At 37.3% G+C, this 24,130-nt stretch overlaps 3 protein-coding genes across 4 annotated transcripts; 2 read left to right on the top strand and 1 right to left on the bottom strand.

Annotated features, from left to right (window-relative positions):
- The first annotated feature begins 263 nt into the window (after positions 1-263).
- Positions 264-7,595, top strand: LOC113761924 (phytochrome A1). Of its 2 annotated transcripts, none has more exons than XM_027305111.1 (5): positions 264-645; positions 2,314-4,376; positions 4,589-5,405; positions 6,035-6,325; positions 7,147-7,595. In XM_027305111.1, the coding sequence occupies exons 2-5, from the start codon at positions 2,327-2,329 to the stop codon at positions 7,355-7,357; spliced, it is 3,369 nt and encodes a 1,122-aa protein (XP_027160912.1). In that variant the 5' UTR covers positions 264-645; positions 2,314-2,326; the 3' UTR covers positions 7,358-7,595. The 2 variants fall into 2 exon arrangements, with proteins under 2 accessions (XP_027160912.1, XP_027160913.1); XM_027305112.1 differs by lacking the exon at positions 264-645 and adding an exon at positions 978-1,386.
- Positions 7,596-9,473: 1,878 nt separating this feature from the next.
- LOC113760314 (glutamate--tRNA ligase, cytoplasmic) lies at positions 9,474-14,330 on the top strand. Its single transcript, XM_027302868.1, has 6 exons — positions 9,474-9,780; positions 10,033-10,129; positions 11,308-11,369; positions 11,837-12,998; positions 13,299-13,766; positions 13,858-14,330. Exons 1-6 carry the CDS (start codon positions 9,641-9,643, stop codon positions 14,083-14,085), a joined length of 2,157 nt encoding a protein of 718 aa, XP_027158669.1. The 5' UTR covers positions 9,474-9,640; the 3' UTR covers positions 14,086-14,330.
- Positions 14,331-16,050: 1,720 nt separating this feature from the next.
- LOC113761326 (germin-like protein 5-1) lies at positions 16,051-18,035 on the bottom strand. Its single transcript, XM_027304273.1, has 2 exons — positions 17,616-18,035; positions 16,051-16,835 (listed from the first exon to the last, which is right to left on the bottom strand). Exons 1-2 carry the CDS (start codon positions 17,728-17,730, stop codon positions 16,294-16,296), a joined length of 657 nt encoding a protein of 218 aa, XP_027160074.1. The 5' UTR covers positions 17,731-18,035; the 3' UTR covers positions 16,051-16,293.
- Between the last annotated feature and the right edge of the window lie 6,095 nt (positions 18,036-24,130).

Here is a 24,130-nt window from a genome sequence, read left to right as displayed (position 1 = left end):
GTGGGGCCGCCTTCTTACACGTTTTACATCTTAGGATCCGACTTTCTCACCTGAAGTCATCCAATCAAGAAACAAGAAAGTAAAAAAAAAATGAGGTGCTGCACTGTTACTAGCACTAAATTACAGTAGTAAAATCATCATCATTTGACTGCAATTCCACTTGCTAAACAACACTTGCACTTCCAAATTACCACTATGACCACTCCCAGCTGCAGTGGATGGTGGTCAAGCTTTGAAATGTCCAAAGAAAGCAAATGCATGGGATGGGGATGGGGATGGGCAGCTAACTGTTTGATAGTGCAGGCAAATCTGGAAACCTGCCAAACCAAACTAATTGGGCACACCGTCATCCTTCCTCCTCCCCATACCTTCTAACCCAAAATTCTGACACCAACACCCCCTGCCTCCTTCTTTTTTCTGTTCCTGGGGTGACCGGCATAACCTTTTGGCCTTGTAGCTGGTGGGTACCTTCCCGTTCGAGGTTTTGTTCTCTACCCATCAATTCCATTTCCCCAAACATGGGTTGCCCTAACTTGTTGCACTAATCCTCACAGCTCACAAGACCTTAAAGACCATTTTCACCCCTTTTCACAAAGGCACTTTTCACGCCATTTGACACTTCCCCTTTTTAATACGCCGCTTTAGGTACTCACTTTCTAGCCTTATCCTTTTTGGCATTTGTTTATTTTAGTATTCTTTAATATCATAATATAATAGAAATTAATCTTGTATACATACAACCGCAATGTATACACTAACAGCATGTTACCTAATCTTATTTTGAATAAGATTAATCCATGCTATATTAGCTTTTAAAAATTGATTTTTTTTTTTAGATTTTCCTGGCTGCTGCTTTTAACATGTTTAGAAACAAAACTACCAACAGAGTTCACATTCTTCCAGTAAACTTGTCACCTCTTACTATTTATAGACATAAAATATTGTACATGATTTGTACCATTAGTATATATAAAATTTCATTTGCTGATGTACAGTCACATGTATCTGGTCATGTATGCTGGGGGAAATGTGTGGAAGTATGGTTAATAAGTAAACTAATGCTAAGTGGGATAGGCCTCAGTGAGTGAGCAAGTATAAGGTGTATTCAGGTTGGTGGTTAGAGGAGGTGGTGATGTGGTCCCGGTTTTGCCCTTGAAAGAATCAGAAGAGGCGGTGATCAAGATCTTGGGAGGGAGGTTTGGAAACAGCTGAACTTTGCAGTCTTATAGGATTCCCGAGGGCTTTGATGGGTTTTTCCAATTTACCAAACTGGTGTTGCTCATTCTTGAAGCTGTTCTAAGTTTCAATATTTCAAGATTTCATTTGGAGTCTACTGCTACTTGCTACTACTCTGCTTTTAGCCTCTGCAACCAAGTTGTTAAAAGGGTTAGTATTACTACCATCTCTGCTGGGGAGAGGATGAGAGGTAGAAGCTTGCTCAATTTTGTGGATTGTGCTTCTTTTTATACCAACTTTGCGGATTCATCTTAGTTGTTGTTGTTGATCTTAATTGGTAAAAGTTCACGACTTTTTTCGAATCATCTTCCCTTGTCCCTTTTAAGTCTGAACTTATAATTCTTGGAAGTGTTGGCCGGCAGGATAGCTAATTATGACTTCTAAATGATGAAGGATGTTGTCATATGTTGTTTAGTCGGCAATATCTGTTTGCTTTCCTGTTAAAGATTTGTATTGAGATAAACAGGCAACTTAGTTTAGTTCTGATTTACTGCTAGCCAGGAGTCTGAGAGCAACCTATGAGATATGTTTAGATTGCGTTGCATTGTAAGATATCATTAAATCTATTATCTCTTCCATTTAACTCTGATACTTCTGCTGTGGTTACAAAGCTGTAGAAAATATTGGCCTAAAGTGCACTTGGTGCATTATACTTCATTCGTACATTTCTCAGCGTAGTTTTTTTTTTTTTTTTTGGGGGGGGGGGGTGGGGGTGGGGTTGTCAAATGATGTCTCCACAGTTGGTGGGCCTGATCTTGGAGACGTTCATTTTATTTTCGGCTGTCATAATTTTGCAAGCTTTGTGCTATATTGTCTTCTTTCAGAGTAGGGAAGAAAATTAGGACCTTCTTTCTTGTTCGGTGGTCGGCTAGAATGCCATTTATGAGAGTTGGTTTTGGTAGAAAGAGTCTCGGATATTAATGGTTTGTGTACTTATGAATATCTGAAATCATTACGGGATTTTGAAGATACAAATTTCTTTTCTTCGGTTTAGCTTGGGTGTCATTTATTTCTTTGATCGTGTAAAGATTCAATTTTGATGCCTTTTTCTCAACTTTACTCTTATGTATTATGCAGGTTTGAGCTAAAAATGTCAGCTTCAAGACCTAGTCAGTCTTCCAGCAGTTCAGCAAGATCAAAGCACAGTGCTCGGATAATTGCACAGACCTCCATAGATGCAAAGCTCAATGCTGATTTTGAGGAGTCAGGTAGTTCCTTTGACTATTCGAGCTCAGTGCGTGTCACACCTCCTGGAGAGCACAGACCTAGATCTGATAGGATAACCACAGCTTACCTTCATCAGATTCAGAAAGGAAAATTTATCCAGCCATTTGGATGTCTTTTAGCTCTGGATGAGAAAACTTTCAAAGTCATTGCTTATAGTGAAAATGCTCCTGAAATGCTGACCATGGTCAGTCACGCTGTTCCGAGTGTTGGTGATCATCCGGTTATTGACATTGGAACTGATATCAGAACTATTTTTACTAATCCTAGTGCAGCAGCATTGTATAAGGCCTTAGGATTTGGAGAGGTTTCTCTGCTGAATCCTATATTGGTCCACTGTAAAACTTCTGGGAAGCCGTTTTATGCCATTGTTCACAGGGTGACAGGTAGCTTAATCATTGATTTTGAGCCTGTGAAGCCTTATGAAGTCCCCATGACTGCTGCTGGTGCTTTGCAGTCCTATAAGCTTGCTGCCAAAGCCATTACACGCCTGCAGTCCCTACCCAGTGGGAGCTTGGATAGACTTTGTGATACAATGGTTCAAGAGGTTTTTGAACTGACAGGTTATGACAGGGTGATGACATATAAATTTCACGATGATGATCATGGAGAGGTGATAAGCGAAGTCACGAAGCCAGGCCTAGAGCCCTATGTGGGTCTGCATTACCCAGCTACAGATATCCCTCAGGCTGCACGCTTTTTATTCATGAAAAACAAAGTTCGCATGATATGCGACTGCCGAGCAAAACATATGAAGGTGATTCAAGATGAGAAGCTTCCTTTTGATCTTACTTTATGTGGCTCCACACTCAGGGCCCCTCATACGTGCCATTTGCAATATATGGAAAACATGACTTCAATTGCATCTCTGGTGATGGCTGTCATAATCAATGATGGGGATGATGAGGGGGATAGTTCTGAGCCTGCAGACCCTCAAAAAAGGAAAAGGCTTTGGGGATTGGTTGTGTGTCATAACACAACACCGAGATTTGTTCCTTTCCCTCTTCGGTATGCCTGTGAGTTCCTCACTCAAGTGTTTGCTATCCATGTCAGCAAGGAGTTGGAATTAGAAAATCAGATTGTTGAGAAGAACATTCTGAAAACACAGACTCTCTTGTGTGATATGCTGTTGAGTGATGCACCCTTGGGCATTGTTTCACAGAGTCCAAACATAATGGATCTTGTGAAATGTGATGGGGCGGTCTTAATGTACAAGAACGAAATACATAGAATGGGATTAACTCCAACTGACTTTCAGCTGCGTGATATAATATCCTGGCTTTCTGAGTATCACATGGATTCAACGGGTTTGAGCACAGACAGTTTATATGATGCTGGGTTCCCTGGGGCTCTTGCTCTTGGTGATGTAGTTTGTGGGATGGCAGCTGTTCGGATATCAGATAAGGACTGGCTTTTCTGGTTCAGATCACACACTGCTGCAGAGATTCGATGGGGTGGTGCAAAGCATGAACCTGGGGAGAAGGATGATGGTAGGAAGATGCATCCGAGGTCTTCATTCAAAGCATTTCTTGAAGTTGTTAAGACCAGAAGTTTAACTTGGAAGGATTATGAGATGGATGCAATCCATTCTTTGCAGCTTATACTGAGAAATTCTTCCAAGGAAGATGAGGGAACCAAGTCAGACACTCAGGAAATCCATTCAAAACTTAATGACCTCCGGATCGACGGATTGCAGGAATTGGAAGCGGTGACATCTGAAATGGTTCGGCTGATTGAGACAGCATCAGTTCCAATCTTGGCGGTTGATATTGATGGGGTGGTTAATGGGTGGAATACAAAGATTTCCGATTTAACTGGTCTTGCTGTTGATGAAGCAATTGGGAGGAAATTGCTTACCCTTGTTGAAGATTCATCGGCTGAAACAGTGAATAAGATGCTGGAATTGGCATTGCTGGGTATGTGTTTGAGTGAAACACTGATGTTTCATTTGCTTTTATAGTTGCATAAATGCAAGCCTTTTTTGGGTGGATTTGAATCATTGATGTTCTTCCCTTTTTCATTTTTGTTTATCTTTGTATTTTATTTTATTTTATTTTTTAAGTCATGATGTCAATTCACACCCCAAATGTTTTGTGTACAGCTTTTAATCTTTCTTTGTTTTTATCAGGCAAAGAAGAACAAAATGTGCAATTTGAGATTAAAACACATGGATCAAAAGCTGATGCGGGCCCAGTTAGCTTGATTGTGAATGCCTGTGCAAGCAGGGATGTTAGAGGGACTGTTGTGGGTGTATGTTTTGTTGCCCAGGATATAACTGGTCAGAAGGCTATCATGGACAAGTTTACTAGAATTGAAGGTGATTACAGAGCTATTGTACAAAATCCCAACCCGTTGATTCCTCCAATATTTGGAACGGATGAATTTGGCTGGTGCTCTGAGTGGAATTCTGCCATGACAAAAGTATCTGGATGGCGTAGAGAGCAGGTTATGGATAAGATGCTTTTAGGAGAGGTTTTTGGAATTCATACAGCCTGTTGCAGGCTCAGGAATCAGGAAGCTTTTGTGAATCTTGGTATTTTACTAAACAATGCCATAAGTGGTCAAGCATCTGAAAAGATACCTTTTGGTTTCTTTGCACGGAATGGGAAGTACATAGAGTGCCTGCTCTGTGTGAGCAAAAAGCTGGATAGAGAGGGTGCAGTCACTGGGGTATTTTGCTTTCTGCAGCTGGCAAGTTACGAGTTGCAGCAGGCACTTCATATTCAAAGACTATCTGAGGAAACTGCATTGAAAAGGTTGAAGGTATTGGCTTACATAAGGATGCAGATAAGAAATCCACTGTCTGGAATTATTTTTTCAAGGAAGATGTTGGAGGACACTGAGTTGGGAGAGGATCAGAAGAATCTGCTACAAACCAGTGCCCAGTGTCAGCGTCAGCTTAACAAGATTCTTGATGACACTGATCTTGACAGCATAATTGATGGGTATGATAAAATCATTGGTATTTGCTCGCTGTATTTTGGTTTGGTTTTATGTTTACGATATTCTTCAAAAGTTTTTTATTTCCTTATCCTTGATGTCTGACTATTGCATAATTAAAGCTTCATTTGATTGAAGTGTTCTGTTTGCACTTGAATTTTTTGCTAGCAGCATCTAGCTACTAGTTACGAGATTCAGCAGAGGTTCACTAACAACATTATGTCGGAGCTTTCTGGTTAAATTGTGTGAAAATCGTCATTACATTAGGATGTCTAACCTTCATGTACATGTTTCGCAATTGATTAACAATAATTGTTTGCAAAGTTTCTCTGAATCTTTGGGATTTATGTGATTTAGTTATGTTTGATGCTTCTTGAGATTGTTGATCAATCAATCATAATTTGGGTTTAGGTCATATAGAAGTTAAAGGTAATAAGATCCCATATTTTCAAGCGTACTGCACCTAGGATGTTCTTTGGCTTTCATCTGTTCAGGTACTTATGGTCTACACTTTTTGGTCCTATTGTGTGGATTTTGTGTGTGGCTTTGCTTCATTTTGAGCTTCATATCTTTTTAATTTGTTCTGGCGTTCATATGCTATATTCTTAGGATATCCTTTGCCTTTTCTTTGCAGGTATTTGGATCTGGAAATGGTGGAATTCAAGCTACATGAAGTACTGGTTGCTTCCATTAGTCAAGTCATGATCAAAAGCAGTGCAAAGGGTGTTGTGATAGTGAATAATTTGGCTGAAAGTCTTATGAATGAAACTCTATATGGTGATGGACTGAGGCTTCAGCAAGTTCTAGCTGATTTCCTGTTGACATCGGTGAATTTTACACCAAATGGAGGCCAGCTGGGTCTTGGAGGAAAGTTGACTAAAGACCGATTAGGGGAGTCAGTTCAGCTTGCCCATTTGGAATTAAGGTATGAGAATTTCCCTGCAACTTGTACTGGTGCATATGGCGCTCCTCCTGATCAGTGTAGATTTTTATTTTTCTTTTCCTGGCTTACATTACTTGATTGTTGAAAAAGGTTTTGTGTTCAAGATGATAGGTGGAGTACACATTTTATTGGCGATTATACATACAGTGGAGGTGTATCATTTCTATCTTTTTCTTTTCTGCCTGCCATTTCTGAGAAAAGACTTGTTCAATTGCATGTTTGAATGTTATGATGGACCCCCTCCCTGTGTAGCTTGTGGCTAAGCTTCCCAATGTAGTATTGAGATCCTTGTCTCTTCTTAATTTCTTCTATTGTGTATTTTTTTACCTCAATTGACCGCTACAACCAGATTTTGAGAATGGACTGATTACTTATGGCATAACATGTTAGTTTCTTTTTTATTTTAATATTCCTTGTAAAGTCCTCAGAACTACTGCATAGATTTCCAATGCTTAGTGGATCTTCCTTTTAATATTTCTTTTTGAAGAGAAGGAATTCATTAGAAGTAAATATTTGGGTTTAATCCTATGTAGAAGGGAATACACTTAAATGAGGTATCCTCCTCATCGCAAATATAGCGGGTACTTTAGTACCCTACAAACTGGTTTAGGTATATGGTACTTAGATTATGCATGGCAGATAATGAAGATTTCAGATCACAGATCAGGATCAATCCATTGAAAATATACTTCGACAAACATTTGTTTTGGGACCATACGCCAATTTATGACTGCAGTATCTTTATTTTTAAGCCATCTACGGGATACAGAGTCATGAGCTACTGTGATTTCTTTTGGGTGCAGGATGACACATTCTGGAGGTGGGGTTCCAGAAGAATTGCTGAACCAAATGTTCGGTACCAATGGAGAAGCATCTGATGAGGGAATAAGTCTTCTTATCAGCAGAAAACTGGTGAAGCTTATGAATGGAGATGTTCAGTACCTAAGGGAGGCGGGGCGATCGACTTTTATCATATCTGTCGAACTCGCAGTTGCTAATCAGCCTGCAGCATAGCTGTTCACGTGATCTTGTAGGTCTAACAAGATCCCAATGAAATGTGTATAGTCAAAGAGGACAAGAATTCATAGTCCTGAGTTAGTCTGTGTTTGATTTGCTTGGCTAATTTCCTTTAGACATTTCTGTTGTTTTAACTTCTGCGATGTGAATAAAGCTGGTTTCCATTTTTGTACCCTGCCTCGTTTGAAACAATTGGATGATGATTTTATGATTGGCCCCCTTTTAATCCATCTAACTTTTGCTCTGTACAACGGATTATGCTGTTGGGAACCAGAGAAACCAGGAAAAGAACTCTAGTGCCATATTACATTTAATATGATTATATGATGTTATGGACTTATTTGATCGTTTTTAACCATTTGGTACTTCTGAGCAACTTACAAGTGTTTCTGCAGAAGCATATTGTGTGTTTAACTGCATAGTTCATGCAGTCCGTTTTCTGCCCGTCAACTGTCTACTTCTGAAACAAACAGCCACAAATTCCATCCGAGCAGGAGAGGTGCAACAAAAGTTACAAAACAACTTCAACAAATGGCCACTGGAAGAAAGATGTATCATAAGATTCCTATGAAAAATCATCTTAAGCTAATAAGCTTATGCATTAGGAACCAATATTGGACACAGGAGGTGCCAGTCCAAATCCTTTATGCCCAAGCGCATGATAGAGAAGTGCATCTCAATTGAATTTTGTAAAGAAGAACGGGATTTTTGTGTTTACATACACCCCTTAACTTGTAATTTGGTAAATCAATGATATTCACCAACGTTTTATTTCCTTATTATTCTCAAGACTGGCATTTTTGCTTTTTCTTGACACTTGCACTAATAAATCTTTTTTCCGTTTTTTTCTTTCTTCCTATTTTTACAATAACAAGTAAACTTTTTCTTTCACATGTAGAGATCAAGTTAATACCTGTGTTTTATAACTCGGACCGGACTGAAACCGGCCAAGTGTTCGGTCCGAGTTGTTCTTCAAAACTAGAAGACAAAAAATCCAGTCAAAAACCAGGGTTGACAGGGAAAAAACCGGAAAAATCGGTTCAACCAGAGCATTTTTTAAAAAAAGGTTAAACTTTTTCAATATTATGTTTTGATCCCTAAATTGTTAAAACTTATAATATACCTCAAATATTTCATACTTTATAAATGTTGTCCTAAAATTTGATGTTATTTTTTTAATCAAATCTATAATTTTAATTCTAAATTTGTTAAAGTTCATTAAATAATATAAATTGCTACTTGATTGTTCTAATTTCTTTGTATTTTCTTGTTAAATATATTTGAAACATCAAATATATAAGAATATACATTTATTCATATTAACATACTTTTAGGGATTTTATATACAATATTTTAATTTTTAAATAATTTTTATTTATGACATCATCCGGTTCAACCCCATCGAATCCGATCGAACCCATTGACCCCTGCCCCTTGATCTCGGCTGACTCGATACCTGGTCTGAGTCTGAAAACGCAAGTTAATACTCATCAAATTCTTCTTTTTCTAAGGAAAAGGGAAGGAAAGGGATTTTATTTGATTTAAGGAAAGACTCTAAACCTTGCTGCCACACGATTGTTTGAGTCCTTGTTGCCACAATCCTCTCTGAGATTTAACCCTTTGTCCTCGAATTCGTAAAAGAAAGGAAAGGAGAAGCTTTTGAAAAAGAAAGAAAAAATTTCAAATTTTCTATTGAATGTTATTCAAACCTATTCCATTGATCAAAAATTTCAAAAAAATCTGTTGAAATAAAAGGAATTATCAAAAAAGTCCCTCGATGGTCATACAAATTAATCACCAATTTAAAACAACAAACAATTACAAGAGTATGAAGAAAACGTACTGGTTGATCATCAAATTCACTCAAGAAAACCAAACGCATAGAAAAATCACTAAAAGAAGAATAAAATAAATCACTACTCTCTACCAATTGAATTTGGGTTTAGGGAAGCTCTCATAAAAGATCTGATCACACAGATCCCGTCTTTGGACATAAAAGATCTGACCACAAAGGCCCAGCACCAGTGCTGATCCCGGCCCAAATAAGTTAAATTTGAAAAAAAAAAGGGAAAACCTCAAATCGTTGTCTCGTCGTCGTCGAATAGTATTGGCTAAACTCAACGGGAATCTTACCTGCGCTCCAGCTTTTGGTAGCCCCCAGTTTTTGGTTTGGCGCCGTTGATTCTCTCTAACTATATAAAACCCTAAACCCCTTCCACCTCTGCTCTCTCGTTACATTTCATTTTTTTTTTTTGTTTTTTCCTACTAAATTAGGCGCCAATGGAGATACAGATGCTGTGTTTTCCGGCGGATGCTCCGCCACTTGCCGTCATTGTGGCTTCTAAAATCGCCGGTCTTTCTCTCCCTACTGATCCTTCCCTCCCTTCTGGCTCAACCCCTATCCTCCACTTCTCGGATGGGTAATTTCTCCGTTTTAATGTTTCCCTTTCTGTCGGATTTGTGAGTTTTTTTTTTCCAACTCTTAAGTTCCTTCTTTTGCCCTGTGAGCTTGAGGAATTTTTTGTCTATCATATTGGTGGGATGAAATTTCGATTATTCTGTTATTCTGGAAATGTCATTTTTTTCTTATAATATTAACAGATGATGCAATCGTCTTTATATAGCTCAATGAGGTGATTGAGCTTTGTAGTAACTCAATTTTTTGGATGCAGTGGAAAACTGCGGGGACTGTATGTGCTTCTGCGATACATCGGCCGGGTTGCAAAGATTCCAGATTTTTACAATAGGGATGCATTTGAGTCCACCCAGGTGCCTTTTTATTGCTTGCCTGCAGCTTAAATGTGTTTAATTGCAACTTTTTCATCCGCCTGTGTGGCATAAGGCTATTTATTGTGACGCTTAATTAGCATACAGTTAACGTCTTTTTGAAGAAGGATACTACCAGTAACCAACATCATGCTACAAAATATATATATCTATATATTAATATATTCACAAAAAAAAGGAGTGTGATTACTGTTTGGAATGTCCAATAAACAATTTGGTGGCAGTTTTTTGTTTATGAAACTGAATTGTTCTTGTTAGTTCTAATGTGGTAAATGAAATGATATAGAATCAATTGTTAACTTTGTTGTTAAATTGTCTTTTATTCTGTCTTGTAGATTGGATGAATGGCTGATTATGCCCCTGTTTCTCTTTCTGGCTCTGAATTTGAAGGCGGCATGTGCTATGGGACAGATATCTCTGCAGCATACTTTTAGTCGTCATAGTCTGTCAAATTGCAGATATAGCAATCTTGGTCAGCACTTGCAAGGAAAATATGTGTCTCCAGTTGTTATTAGTTTGCCTAGTTAATTGTGCATCTGTAATTTAGTTGACTATTAACCATTCTTTTTTAATCAATATTCCGCTCTATAGCCAGCATATCAGGAGATGGAGCATGAAACTGGATGGATGAATTTAAGTGGGAAATTTTCTGCTGACTCGTACAAGTAATATAATCTTCTTTTCGTAATTGTTGTAATGAGCTCAGTCAGTTGATTACATTTGTCCTCTTTTCCTCCTCTCCTTATTGAACGTATCCTAATTGGTGGATCCAAATCATCCGTGAGCACTGAAATTACGAGTGATGTAGGTGTTATGGCTATGATACATTAGCTACATAAATACCTCAAGGACAAGTTGATATCAACCTATACATTGATTTAGTGTCAGTTGAGTTCGATGTACAAACTTTGCATAAATAACAGCAGTTGCCTATTAGTTTTGGTTAACTGTTGATTTTATCTTAAATTTATTTCCTAGCTATAGTAGCATATGTTTTACTTCAAACGTACAGAAGTGATTTGATATTTTTAGCATATACAATGAATTTTTTGTTTGATTTATTTGATGGATTGGTGGCTACATAGCACCTGGATTTGCCCTTCTTTTGTTTTTTTGGGCAGAAAGTGTGGCCTAACTTAGACTCTTTGAGCCTTTGCCAGGTTGAAATTTATCTGGTTTTGCTTATTGTTCATGACGGAAAGCAGTCTGGTGGACTCATTCGGTATATAAGGTTCCCATCGTAGAAACCTTGGATAGACATTATTTTAGTCCTCACATTGAGCACGTGACTGCTCTCCTTTTATTGCTTCAATGTCTTTTAAATCAGTGGCCATATGTGAATGTAATCCAAATTAAAAATTTCCATATAATTTAAAATAGAAAAAAAGGTATATCTAGATGTTAAAGTTTTTCTGACATTGGAGGGCACTCCAGAATTTAGACTTGGTGAACCTCTTTTGGTCAAATATGTATTTGATGCTGAAGTGTGAGTCAGGAGAATAATATGTAAGCAATAAAGATTGATTTGGTTTTGAGCCCCTATTAGTTGTATTTGGATGAGGATGATTAAGGTTGATCTGTTTTTGGTAAAGTAGATTTTTTTTGTTGGAGCACTATTTTGCATTTTCTCCTGTAACTTTATTTCTCACTTTTAGAAGTTTGTTCTAAATAAAGACCCTTTTCTACTAGCATACCAGGATGGGTTCTCAATACTAGTTCATTTGCAGGAACAGGGCAGAGATGGCAAAGTCTACGCAATTCCAAGAAATATCAAAATCTAGTACGGTGGTTCAACTCTATACATGACGAATTTGATGCAGCTCTGAATGAAGTGACTGCAATGTATATTGGAAAAAAAGGTTTAGGGACTCAAGCAGTTTCTAAAGTCCGAGATCAACAGGTTTCTACTTCGTCTTCCAATAGTGTGAATGGCACTGTAAGTGAGAAGGGTGTGGGAGGGAACCGACCTGTATTTGAGGTGCATCTTCCAGATGCACAGGTTGGAAAAGTACGGGTGAGATTTGCTCCAGAACCTAGTGGTTATCTACATATTGGTCATTCTAAAGCAGCACTGTTAAACAAGTATTTTGCTGAGAAATATGACGGTAAGCTGATTGTGCGCTTTGATGATACGAACCCTGATAAGGAGAGCAGTGAATTTGTAGATAATCTTCTCAAAGATATTGAAACTTTGGGGATTACCTATGAGGCTGTAACCTACACATCAGACTACTTTCCCAACATGATAGAAATGGCCGAGAAATTGATTCATGAGGGTAAAGCCTATGCTGATGACACAACTCGGGAAAAAATGCAGCAAGAACGGATGGATGGGATAGAATCCAAGTGTAGAAGCAATAGCGTGGAGGAGAATCTGAGCTTATGGAAGGAAATGGTTGCTGGATCAGAAAGGGGTTTGATGTGTTGCCTCAGAGGCAAGCTGAATATGCAGGATCCAAACAAGTCCCTTCGTGACCCAGTATACTACCGTTGCAATTTGACTCCTCACCACAAGATTGGTGCTAATTATAAAATCTATCCTACTTATGATTTTGCATGTCCGTTTGTTGATGCCGTGGAAGGTATTACCCATGCACTTCGATCTAGTGAGTATCATGACCGTAATGATCAATACTACTGGATCCAGACGGATATGGGTTTTCAAAAAGTTCATATATATGAATTTAGCAGGGTGAATCTGGTCTATACACTTCTTAGCAAGCGTAAACTGCTATGGTTTGTTCAAAATGGAAAGGTTGATGGCTGGGATGATCCTCGTTTTCCTACTGTACAGGGAATAGTACGCAGGGGGCTGAAGATTGAGGCACTGATACAGTTCATGCTGGAACAGGTAAGATATTTTTTCAAGACCACAATCCAAGTATGTCTGTTTCGTTCAACATCCAACTTGATGGAATGAGGCTGGCAATGCAATGCATCTCTAATATTTCCTCCTATTAGTTGCTCTTTGAAATTCGTTTTTTTGGGGTGTTGTGCATTCTTTAGTTTCCATCTTGCTTGCTTCAGTTTTTCATTTCTACTACTCTTTTTGTGCTTCAAAAACAGAATGGTGGAGGGTATATCAGGGGAGAGAATAGTTAGTTCCTTGATCTAATAGACTTGTAACTTGTTTTTGGTGTAATCATCTTAGGGGGCATCCAAGAATCTCAATCTCATGGAATGGGACAAGCTTTGGGCCATTAATAAGAAAATTATTGATCCAGTCTGTCCCAGACATACAGCTGTTATAGACCAACGACGGGTCTTGTTGACTCTAACTGATGGTCCTGAGGATCCATTTGTGCGAATCATACCTAAGCATAAAAAGTACGAAGGTGCTGGGGAGAAAGCAACTACGTACACCAAGAGAATATGGATAGACCAGGATGATGCCCGATCAATCGCAGCTAATGAGGAAGTGACTTTAATGGATTGGGGCAATGCTATAGTAAAGGAAATCGAGAAGGACCAAGAGGGCAATGTAACACAATTAACTGGTGTTTTGCATCTTGAAGGATCTGTCAAAACAACAAAGTTGAAGCTCACGTGGTTGCCTGATACTAACGAGCTTGTTACACTCTCTTTGGTGGATTTTGATTATTTGATCACTAAAAAGAAGGTAATCCTTTGTTACTGGTTGAATCAATTGTCATTTAAATGTATCTGTCCTAATTGGGGCTGATTGAAGTTTGCATATGTTTCAATTGCAGCTCGAGGAGGATGAAAATTTCGTGGATGTTGTTAATCCATGTACCAAGATGGAGACTGCTGCTCTTGGTGATTCCAACATGAGGAACTTGAAGCGTGGTGACATAATACAGCTGGAGAGAAAAGGGTACTTCAGATGCGATGTTCCCTTCATAAGACCTTCAAAGCCCCTAGTACTGTTTGCCATCCCAGATGGCAAGCAAACCACAGTGATGAAGTTCAGAACTTAAGACAGGTCATTCTGCATTAACTTTGGGAATGCTATCTATTCTGGCCACTAGTGGGATTGTTGGTTGTAAGCCAATTTGTCACTGTGAAACTACACGAGTTACTAGTCATTTTTCTTTTTTCTTTTTTCTTTCTATTTGTTGTATGTTGCATTCTTAAAGATGCTTGTATTATCATTTTTGTAGTGTCATGCAACGCGCTCAGGATCACTTGAATCATATGAACGTTTTTGACGACTTTTAACCTCCCTTGGTCTTCCTCATATTCTTTTGCTCTCTTCTCCTCACTCTTATTTTCCATGTCTCCCAGACTAGTACAAGCTTTCGTTATTCTATTTTGCTGGGCGAGATATAGCCGTTGAACTGGTCTTGGTCAGAGCAGAGCAGTGCCATTCATATGACAAGTGAACGAGCCAATAATTAACGTGGCCGGATATTTTAGAAGACGTAGAATTAGTTGAATACGGATCTGAGCTGGGAACTCAGAACTAGGAATTGGCACTATGTTATTTTTTGGCTTGTTCTGCCCTTGCAAGTATTTTTTTATGTAGACTGGAAAAAGATGCAGAATAGAAAATCATGGCAATGACAGCTTTGCTTAAAAAATTTGTAGTGCCCGTTTGGACTGCTTAAAAAATTAGTGGCGCCATGTTTCATTCCTATTCGTTGGGATTGCTATTTTTAGGAGGAGATTGAGAAATGCAATCACTTAGATGACAACTAATATTACCCATTAAACTAAGTGGAGCAAACTAATCCCGGGGACCTCAATGTCTGCTTGATGATAGAGATGGGCAAAATTATTGCAGGTTTGCTTATTGTATTGACACGTTCGAGCAGATGATTAGGATTGTTGCTAATAAATCAGTGTATGGATTTACTAGAGTTGTTAACAAGCAAATAATGATCCAACTGATAAGGCTTACTGATTAATCAGTGGTTCATTAGCACCTCCTCTATTTTTTCCCCTTTTTTTACTCTAGAGCAAAGGAATAGTAAGATTTAAACAGTGGAGAGGAGGAAACTGGAATTTGAATATAGAATTTGTAATTTTTAGAATTTCAACCTTAGTAACTAGCTCCTTTAAAGTGCATCGCAATCAAAATTTAGCTCTTCAAAGACCCCCACCAAACAAGCCAGGAAAAATAGTATCAAGTGGTTCACTTGCTCCTCCCATGAATGCAGCAGATGAGGGTGTGGGGAACTGGGGATTGGTGTCCACATCTAAGCCAGAAGATAGATTGTGCCATAATGTGGCTATTAGTGGTATTAGTATCACTTTTGTGTACTAATTAAGCAAAATCAAGAATTGTTTCCCACTCTACCCTAGTGAGGGAGGACCGCAAACTTGAGCTCAACTTTTAAACTGTTAGGTTGCCCAGACCTTTAAGATTCACCAACCCTCCAATCATTTACTTGGTAGCAGCCTTATATCTATCATTCACTTGCTTACTTACTCTGCAGTTCATGAATGCATCAACTCCAATCACTTAACTTACATTGAATGCATCAAGCATAATCAACTCTAGTTATCATTAGCTACCATATTTGGAAGCTAAGTCATTCGGTTGATCTGGTTTTTATGAAGGAAAGAGGAGTGGCTCCAAAGCTGCTAACTAACCATCTTAGGAGCAATTTTGATCTTTGTTTAATAAAACTGGGAAAAAATTGTTCTGGGCAAAAGTTACAAGTATGTCTTTGCAGCCTTGTTATTCTTACAAGTATGTCATTATATTGCAGGACTGTTGTTAATTTTAATTCGAGAAATTGAGTTGGATAGCCATAATTGTCGAACATAGTCACTTCACCAGCAGGTAAGAAGAAGATTTTTCTCTTCTAGCGTTTCTCAAGTAAATTGGCTTCTTCGTGTATGAACGCAAAAACAAGGACTTTACCTCTGTAAATACATATATAGTTGGACATGCACAAATGTAGGCAATCAACTAAAAGTTGAATATCAAATGGACATGGCAGCAAGGCAATCTCCCCATCAAGAACCTTACTTGGATGGAACAATCACATTTTATTGTGTTGTCAAGCAAAGACAAAATTCACATGCATTTTACTTACAACATTAACTTTGACAAACTAAATTTGAAATGACATGAAATGACAAACTAACTTCGAATCCGCTTCTTTTTTATTTTATTTTATTTTTTATTTTGAAGAACAACATGAATACGACGTCTTGCTTTTAAATCAGTGTATCATCTACTTCTTGGGGGCGAGCCTTGATTTGATTTTCTCAACTTCTTTGGTACCAATTTGGAATGCCATGGTCAACACATTATCCGGAACTGGTGGATTAGATGCAAATAATGTTACTGAAATGCCTTGAGTTCCAGGCAATTGGCTGTTGAAGGCCGAGATAACGGCTGCTGCCACCTTCCCATTATTCTTCTGGAAGTGGACTAGGCCTCTGGGGAAGACGAATACTTCACCTTTCTTGATGGACTTGGAAACGAGGACATTGGCAGTGGTTATGAAACCAACATCTAGTTCACCTTCCAATACAAACACCATTTCTGTGGCACGGGGGTGGGTGTGGGGTGGATTCAGGCCACCAGGGGCGTAGTCGATCCTGGACAGGGACACACCTAGGGTGTTGAGACCAGGGACCTTCTCAACATTGGCTCCCGTGACCACTGACCCGAAGGTATTGTTGGTGGCTCCTGGGGTGCCAAGGATGGTGGTGAAGAAGTCATTAGCCGTTATATTTTCCTTGCAAATGAATCCGTTCACCTTCGGTTTACCTGTTTTTGATGAATAACAAGAACAGGAGGAGTAAAATCTTAGTCACAATTTCGAGCAATGTATTAGCACGTAGTAAAACAAACGTAAGATTGAACCCTGCTCAGAAAAATCCTAATCAAAGATGCTATCTCCCTGCATTTGTTCAAGGGGTAGATCTTCATGTCAACGGCAAGCAAACAAGATTTGAGCAGGCGAGCGTTTTTCTTCTTTTTCCTCCACACGCAGTCTAATAATTACTACTAGAATACAGCTATCATGCTTCAGAGATTAATTCTCTTTTACAAGATAGATAACTGCATAACATTAATTATCATAAATGTATCTTTGGTCCTATCATGTACAGTTTGAGACTGAACAATATTGAATCATCACTACTTTAAATTCTCATGGACCAAAATTTTAGGTATGAGTCTGACAGACATTAAATCCGACCCCAAACAGAGTAGTTGACTAGCTGCGAAAGTAGTTGGCACAAGGCAGCAGCTAAAATGCATATACACAGTACATGTCTGATAAATATCTTCCTAGTTGGTGTGTTGATTTCCAACAGAGTGATCAGCACCAACACAGAGAGAAAAGTAAAGAGCAGTCAATGTCAAAATGTGCAAGAAAAGGACAAGGAACTAACAGCTACCAACACACCTAAATGCTTGTATTGGATCAAGAATTGAAGCCAATTACCAACTAAGGTTAAAGGAACTTGAAAAACTAAGCAATGAACGTTATTAATGTTACAGTCCATAATCTAAAAGAAGATAGAAGAAGTCAGTTTGGGGTACCTGTGAGATCAGCAACACAAACATCTTGAAGCATGTCTGGATCTGAAGCTAACACCTGATTGAAGCTTATAGTCAAGAAGACCATAAGCATCAAGAATACCAACTTAGGAGCCATGCTGATATTGCTGCAGAAACAAAAGTTGTTTATGGTTTATGTATCTGTGTGTGTGTATTAATTGGAAAAGACCAAAAGGGAGTAATCACAGCTGGAAAAAGGTGAAGCACAGAAAGAAAGAGAGACAGATGTGAGAAGATAGTTGGGGTTGGGGACACTGGGACAAAGGGAAAGACAAAAGTGGGAGTTTATTTATAAGTAAAGAAGTCGAAGCCTTGAAGTTGAAGCCTTGGAAGATGGGGGGAAGAGGGAACTGGGGGGAACTGGAAGGGGACTAAAGTAAACTATGGAGGAATCTTTGACGTGAATTGTCAAGTGTGAATGAATGTTAAAGCACGAAACTTGCCTCCTTCAACCCAAAGTTAAGGGATGACGATTAGGGCCATTGATGGGCATATTATTTGATGGGGTCCCTTCATATGCAGACAATTCTTGCTAAAATTTTGAGCTTCTTTGACTGACATTATCAGAGTTCTGAGCTGTAAATTCCCCCCTTTTTTGGGGGTAGAACAGAGCTGGAAAAGTCTAATACATCTCCGATCTGTTCTAGAAGTACATAATCTAAAGCTAGTGCCTAGTAGGTTAAAAATTTTTTTTTTTTTTTTTGTCAATTGTCATCTTTACTTCTACTCCTACTCCTACACTAACTAGGGGGAGGCTCAACTGAATCTACGGAGGACCGATGGGGACAGAACCACCACCAGACCAGACGGGTGCGTAGGTCTGAATTTGAAGAAGAGCCACAAGAGTGGCATTTTGGTGAGAGACAAGGTTTCACCAAAACCTAAAGGACTTGGTGGTGGACACCAGCCCAAGAGCTGGTGGTTCCTAGTAGGTTAACATTAGGATAATCTATTATCTACATTTGACCCCAAAAAAATAAAGGGGAGAGATAGAGAGAGATCATCAACTGGTATGATACAACTGCTGATTATGATCTATCATAAAACTTAGCTTCCAGTAGTAAATTTAGCTGTAGCACTTAGGGTGCGTTTGGTAGATGGGTTTTGAGACAAGAAATGGGATTTAGTTTCAATAGTAATATTTGGTTCGACTTCCACAATCACTATGACTATACTTTAGGTACGGTTACTATGGTAAATTGGGGAATAACAACAGGTTTGATAAGAACACCACTGAGTATTTGATAACTTTACAGCAATAGATTTTAGCAATCAAAAGAAAATAAAGATTAATCTTTTATATAATGAAAATGTATGCACTAGCACCCTCAGATGCAAGTCGCTTAATTTTTTTTTTGTTTGAATTTAAACTTCGTTTTTTGCAGATGTGGCATTATTATCAATCAAAGGGTATTAGTATATACACTTTTAATGTATTCAAGATTAATCTAAAAAAAAACTAATAATAGATAAGTGAAACTCTACTTTTTAATAGTTAATCATGAAACCCCCGAGAAGGAATCTATGAAATTCATTAACTGGTTCCAATTGACCTTAAAACAAATATTATACTATGTGGGTATGATTGAAATTAAAACTCATAAGTTAACTTATCGTGAAAGCCACTAATCAAGCACCTCCCCAGTGTAATTTTGAAAATTACACCTAAAGAATTCAAGGCCGGCCAAGAATGGCATTAACGAAAATGGGACTGGTGCAGTTCTTAATTATACCAAATGGAAAATACTTCTATTTTATTTACGAGGAAGAACAGGCCAAAGTTGATGATTATTTGATTTTGAGACAGGGTTGCAATGATTGAAACGAATATCTAACACTTGTCCAAGTTTGGTTTTAAGAATTGCAGTATGACCTCAGAAACAAATATATAAAAAAAAATGAAAGGATTAGACCAAGAGGTGGGGCTCAATTAGCTGAAAATATTGGACTAATGGACAAGAAACTTCCTTTATACTGCTAAGAGGCCCCCCAAAAAAATTGATGGAAAGAGAAAATTCAAAGATGATACCTCAGTGAAAGCACTTTGGGAATTGGAGTAGCAGAGATTTGTAAAAGGAGCCTACTTCCCTGACATAAAAAGTTCTAAAAAGCCAAATGAAAACTTTCATTTTGAAAGAGAAGTTCAAGATTATATAATCCCACCTTTCATTTCGCCTCTTGAAGTATTGATTTTCTATAGCATAAGAAATTACAAAATTTTGATGGTGGTTATTGCCCTGCTTGGCCATTTTCTCTCTTGACCACCCTTGGATTGGAAGACGCCCTCCAATGGTCCTCAATAAAATCTTGGGATAATTCACAAATCTCACCTGAGGTTTATCTTAATATCAATTAGTATTCTTATAGTTTCAAAAATCTCTCTTGCTTCCCTTGTCAGATTGACAAGACAAGATTTCTCTATCATAGGTAGTAAATTGATGATATTATCCTTCTAGAAATCTTTAATTGATTAACTAAAGTTTGCACAAAAAAAAAAAAAGAATTTGAAATGTACAAAAATTGAAGACGACAATTAGCAAAAGTACCATTTATAATTGCGACTTCTCTTTATTGCACTTACATCTCTACCAATTTGTCTTTTGCTTATTAGGTTTGTTTTAGTCTTAATTGCTCCTCTAATATTTATATAAAGGATAACAAGAGGGTCCAAATGGAAGTAAATTATTATCTCTCATTATCTATGAATTTTTTAATGCATGAGCAGTAGTGACAAATTATGTTACGAATCATGTTAATCAAGGGGAGGTAAAAGACATTTTTGAAACCACGAGAATATTAAGTGATATTAAGACAAACCTCGAGGGATGTTTGTGAAACTATCCCTAAAATCTTAAGGGGTATTCACTCTCTCTGCAGCACTATACTACTCTTTAAGTCCAAAATATCTATGATCTGTACCTAAATATGAGGTCTCTAAATAAGGCTCCCACACCGAGGTAACATTATCCAGACATTAAAAGGATTAAAAAAGGAAATATTTCAGTTGCACGTACTATCTTATTATGTTCGATCAGTTTTGGATATAAAAAGTTGAATCAATGTCATTACTGAACTCAGAATTACCATTACTAGTTGCAAGGTAACTGAGTAGCTGGTTATATAGTCGAATCATATAAAGAATTAATCAAGCTAAATGGCTGAACAAATCTGCAAAGAGAAATCGCATTCTCCATAAATCCAACCGTCTTTTTGCACACAAAAATATGATTATTATTTATCATTCTCTACTCAAAAAACAAAGCAAAGCAAAGGCAAGAAGCATGCAGTTAAAGATTTTTGTAGGTGAAGAAAATAGTAATAATCTCTAACGCGTTGGCCAAGTCAAAGTGCCTTGCATGGAACGGATAGGTCATTGTTTGGTGTGTTGGGGCCAGCAAAGCATTTCCAAAATCTGCCAAGGAAGGAAGAGGAAGACATGCATAATTATATGCAAAAGGGACATTCCAATATTTCTTCAAGAAATGGAACTTCTTGCATTGTACGTAGAGTATATAAACATGCAACAACCCTACGTTGACGGCTTATCTATCTATCTATCTATCATCAAGTCTGCTAGCATTCAAGCCATGATTACTTCGCATGAAAAATTTGGCACCAAGCACAAATTACGATTAGTGTAACTAAAGAAGCCAGTGTGATGTATGAACTTATAATTAGCACTATAATTTTGTGCACTAAATAAACTTAATTTCCATCTGGTGTACAAGTATTTCTAGATTAAGCACGTATATATCAGTAATTCTTGCAATCCAATTAAGTTACCTTTTGAAGGTTAACGAAAATTTGTCTTCCTTGTTCAAATTTTCTGTACTAAATCTCGGGACTATACTGTCTAATTTACATTGTGGAAATGGGCAAATTAATTCCTATACTTGCTTCATGCTGGATAACTTGTGACCAAATTTATATTGGCAATAAATCATTGCATCTGTTTTGAAAAGAAAAAAAAAAAAGAAAAAGAGGAAGAAATTATATATGTATAACCTTTAAGGCCGCTTTCAGATTGATTTTTTTATTGAGTCCTGTTTAAGTGTTGATCTACTTCCTCGGTACAAATCATTATCATTGATTCATTATCTAATGATGATTAGTCTTTGGTACATAATGAGATTAGGAGGTTTAAGCCCTTTGTCCACAGCAGTTGTTTAATTGTTCCATCAACCAAGATCACAGAGGGACCAGAAAGTGGCCTAAAGGGAAGACAGATTTTATGCGTAAGCTTGAAAAAGTTACTTCATTAATTTCCACATTTCCACTGCTTGTATATGGACAAGCAGCCTTGTGTAACAAATTATACTTCAATAGATCAGAAATCAGAATAGTATTAAAGAACCCTTCTTTTGTTTTTTTTTTTTTTTTTTGGGTTGAGGGTTGGTGGTTGTAGTTATGTCTCTCCAAGGGAAAGTGGTGGAAAGATTACAAATGATTTTCTTTTTCTTTTTCTAAGAAAATTGAAACCTGTGACAAGTATTACATCAATTTATGTCATAGTTGTTAGTAATTTTTTTTAATTAAAAAAAGAAATGTTGGCAGATTTAAATAATTTTTTATGGATATGAAAAGCAAAGAATTATGATCAAAGAATAGATCCCAATTGCTCTATTTGGCCAAAAAAAAAAAAAAAAAAAGAGAGGAGAGATGTGAGGATGATTCTTTAGAAAAGTTTGAAGGATTTGTTTGCTCACTTAGGTCCCTTTAGCAAAGATAGGTAGCCTTTCACTATGAGTAAGGTCTGAAGCCTAATCATGAGACAGTTGAATTGTCACAAGGATGTGGAATAATTAATTGCAGGCTTCTCTAATGAAAACAGACAAATACCTTGAAAAATTAGGAATATCATGAATTTTCAACATCAGATGTGTTTGGATTGACATGAATTTGATTTGAAAAGATGTGTTTGTCAAGAAGATTGGATTGACAAGACGATTTGTTTGTCAAGAATAATAATGGGATCCAAATGACATCATTATTCAGTTTTATATATTTTGTTATTTGGCATTGACAATTTTAATAGGAACTAAAAGGGAAAAAAATTTCAAATGTACACTCATTATTATTTCATTACGAATCTGCTAAAATGTGGCTTCATATATAGTATAGTTCATGGACCTTTAAGATGGGGGGGGGGGGGGGGAATAACGAAAGACTAAGTCCATAAACTACTTTTTTTAAGCCATAATTCAACAGATTGATGCTATATCATACAAAGTTTATTAGTAGTCTAATACTTCGATCCTACAAATAAATTACAAATTCGATTTGAAGTGAAAATTAAGTAAATTTTTGTATTCATCCCTTGAAAAATTAGAAACCCCTAAGAGAAGCGGCCTGCATCCATTCATCCATTATTAATGTGTTGAAACCATATTTTTTCTAAAAAATAAAAGGGAAATATCCAAATATCCAAAAGGGAAATATCCCAATATACTATTTTTTATTATTTGCACTTCCATCATTTGTTTTATCATATAGTATAATAAATGAAAACTATATCATTAAAATGATTGAGGGAGTGTGAATAGGGGTGCTGTCGAGTCGAGTAAAAAATAACTAAGCTCGAGCTCGAGCTCGAGCTCGTCAAACTTTTAAAATTCGAGCTCGACATCAATTTATGGAACTCGAGCTCGAGTTCGAATTCGAGTTTAATTAAATGTAATTAATTCAAATCAAGCTCAATCGAGTTTATTCGAGCTCAATCAAGCCTAATTAAACTCAAGTAATAAAAAGTAATATTTTATATATAATTTTAAATAAAGGATATTATAGACATTTCACAATAATAAAAATTAAAATATATATTATAAAAAAACTCGATAGAACTCGTCGATCTCTCGAGTATCATATTTCCAAGATCGAGCTCGACTCGATAGCTCTAACGAGCAGCTCGAGCTCGAGCTTGAACTTGGTCAACCGAGCTCGAGCTCGAGCTGCTCAAGTTCGCGAGTTATTTGGTTCAGTTCCAGCCCTAAGTGTGAATAACAAAAATGGGAGTGTAAATAACATTTCAAAAAAAAAAATGCGAGTGTTGAAACCATGTTAATAAGTTTTCAAAGGGGTGTGGCACTAAGCCCAATGTGACCGACTTAGTTTGAACTTGGGCTGTTTTGAAATCAAAAGCAATGCCTGATGAGTCAAGCACTATGGCCATCACGAAGAGTAGATGGAATACAATATTGGCCCAAAACTAAAGCTTTTTTCCATGGGCCTTTTGGTCGATTGTCCTTTTTAAAAAAAAAAAAAAAAAAAAAGGTAGGAGAAGAATGAGATTTAAGCAATTGGAATGGAAATGACAAGGGAAAATTGAATCCAAAATTTTTATTGCTGGTTGATCACCCACATGTAGAAGAAAATAAATGTTTTTTTTTAGGAAAAGGAAAAGAAATAAAATACGATTCAAGATTGCAATTGATTCATGCTATAAAGAATTCTTTACACTAGAATGCTTTGGAACAATTAACCCTATACATGCGAGAGAA

This window comes from Coffea eugenioides, chromosome 2 (assembly GCF_003713205.1).
Source record: "Coffea eugenioides isolate CCC68of chromosome 2, Ceug_1.0, whole genome shotgun sequence".
Lineage (NCBI taxonomy): Eukaryota > Viridiplantae > Streptophyta > Magnoliopsida > Gentianales > Rubiaceae > Coffea > Coffea eugenioides.
Note: the sequence above shows the minus strand (reverse complement) of the source record. Positions and strands in the feature narration are given on the sequence as shown.

Excerpts from the sequence above, each read along its gene's own strand:
- LOC113761924 (XM_027305111.1), top strand. The coding sequence starts at position 2,327 with ATGTCAGCTTCAAGACCTAGTCAGTCTTCCAGCAGTTCAGCAAGATCA. Across the intron at positions 5,406-6,034 it reads CTTGACAGCATAATTGATGG|GTATTTGGATCTGGAAATGG; the intron begins GTATGATAAAAT and ends TTTTCTTTGCAG. Across the intron at positions 6,326-7,146 it reads CTTGCCCATTTGGAATTAAG|GATGACACATTCTGGAGGTG; the intron begins GTATGAGAATTT and ends TTTTGGGTGCAG.
- LOC113760314 (XM_027302868.1), top strand. The coding sequence starts at position 9,641 with ATGGAGATACAGATGCTGTGTTTTCCGGCGGATGCTCCGCCACTTGCC. Across the intron at positions 10,130-11,307 it reads ATGCATTTGAGTCCACCCAG|GTTGAAATTTATCTGGTTTT; the intron begins GTGCCTTTTTAT and ends AGCCTTTGCCAG. Across the intron at positions 12,999-13,298 it reads TACAGTTCATGCTGGAACAG|GGGGCATCCAAGAATCTCAA; the intron begins GTAAGATATTTT and ends TAATCATCTTAG.
- LOC113761326 (XM_027304273.1), bottom strand. The coding sequence starts at position 17,730 with ATGGCTCCTAAGTTGGTATTCTTGATGCTTATGGTCTTCTTGACTATA. Across the intron at positions 16,836-17,615 it reads TTGTGTTGCTGATCTCACAG|GTAAACCGAAGGTGAACGGA; the intron begins GTACCCCAAACT and ends CATCAAAAACAG.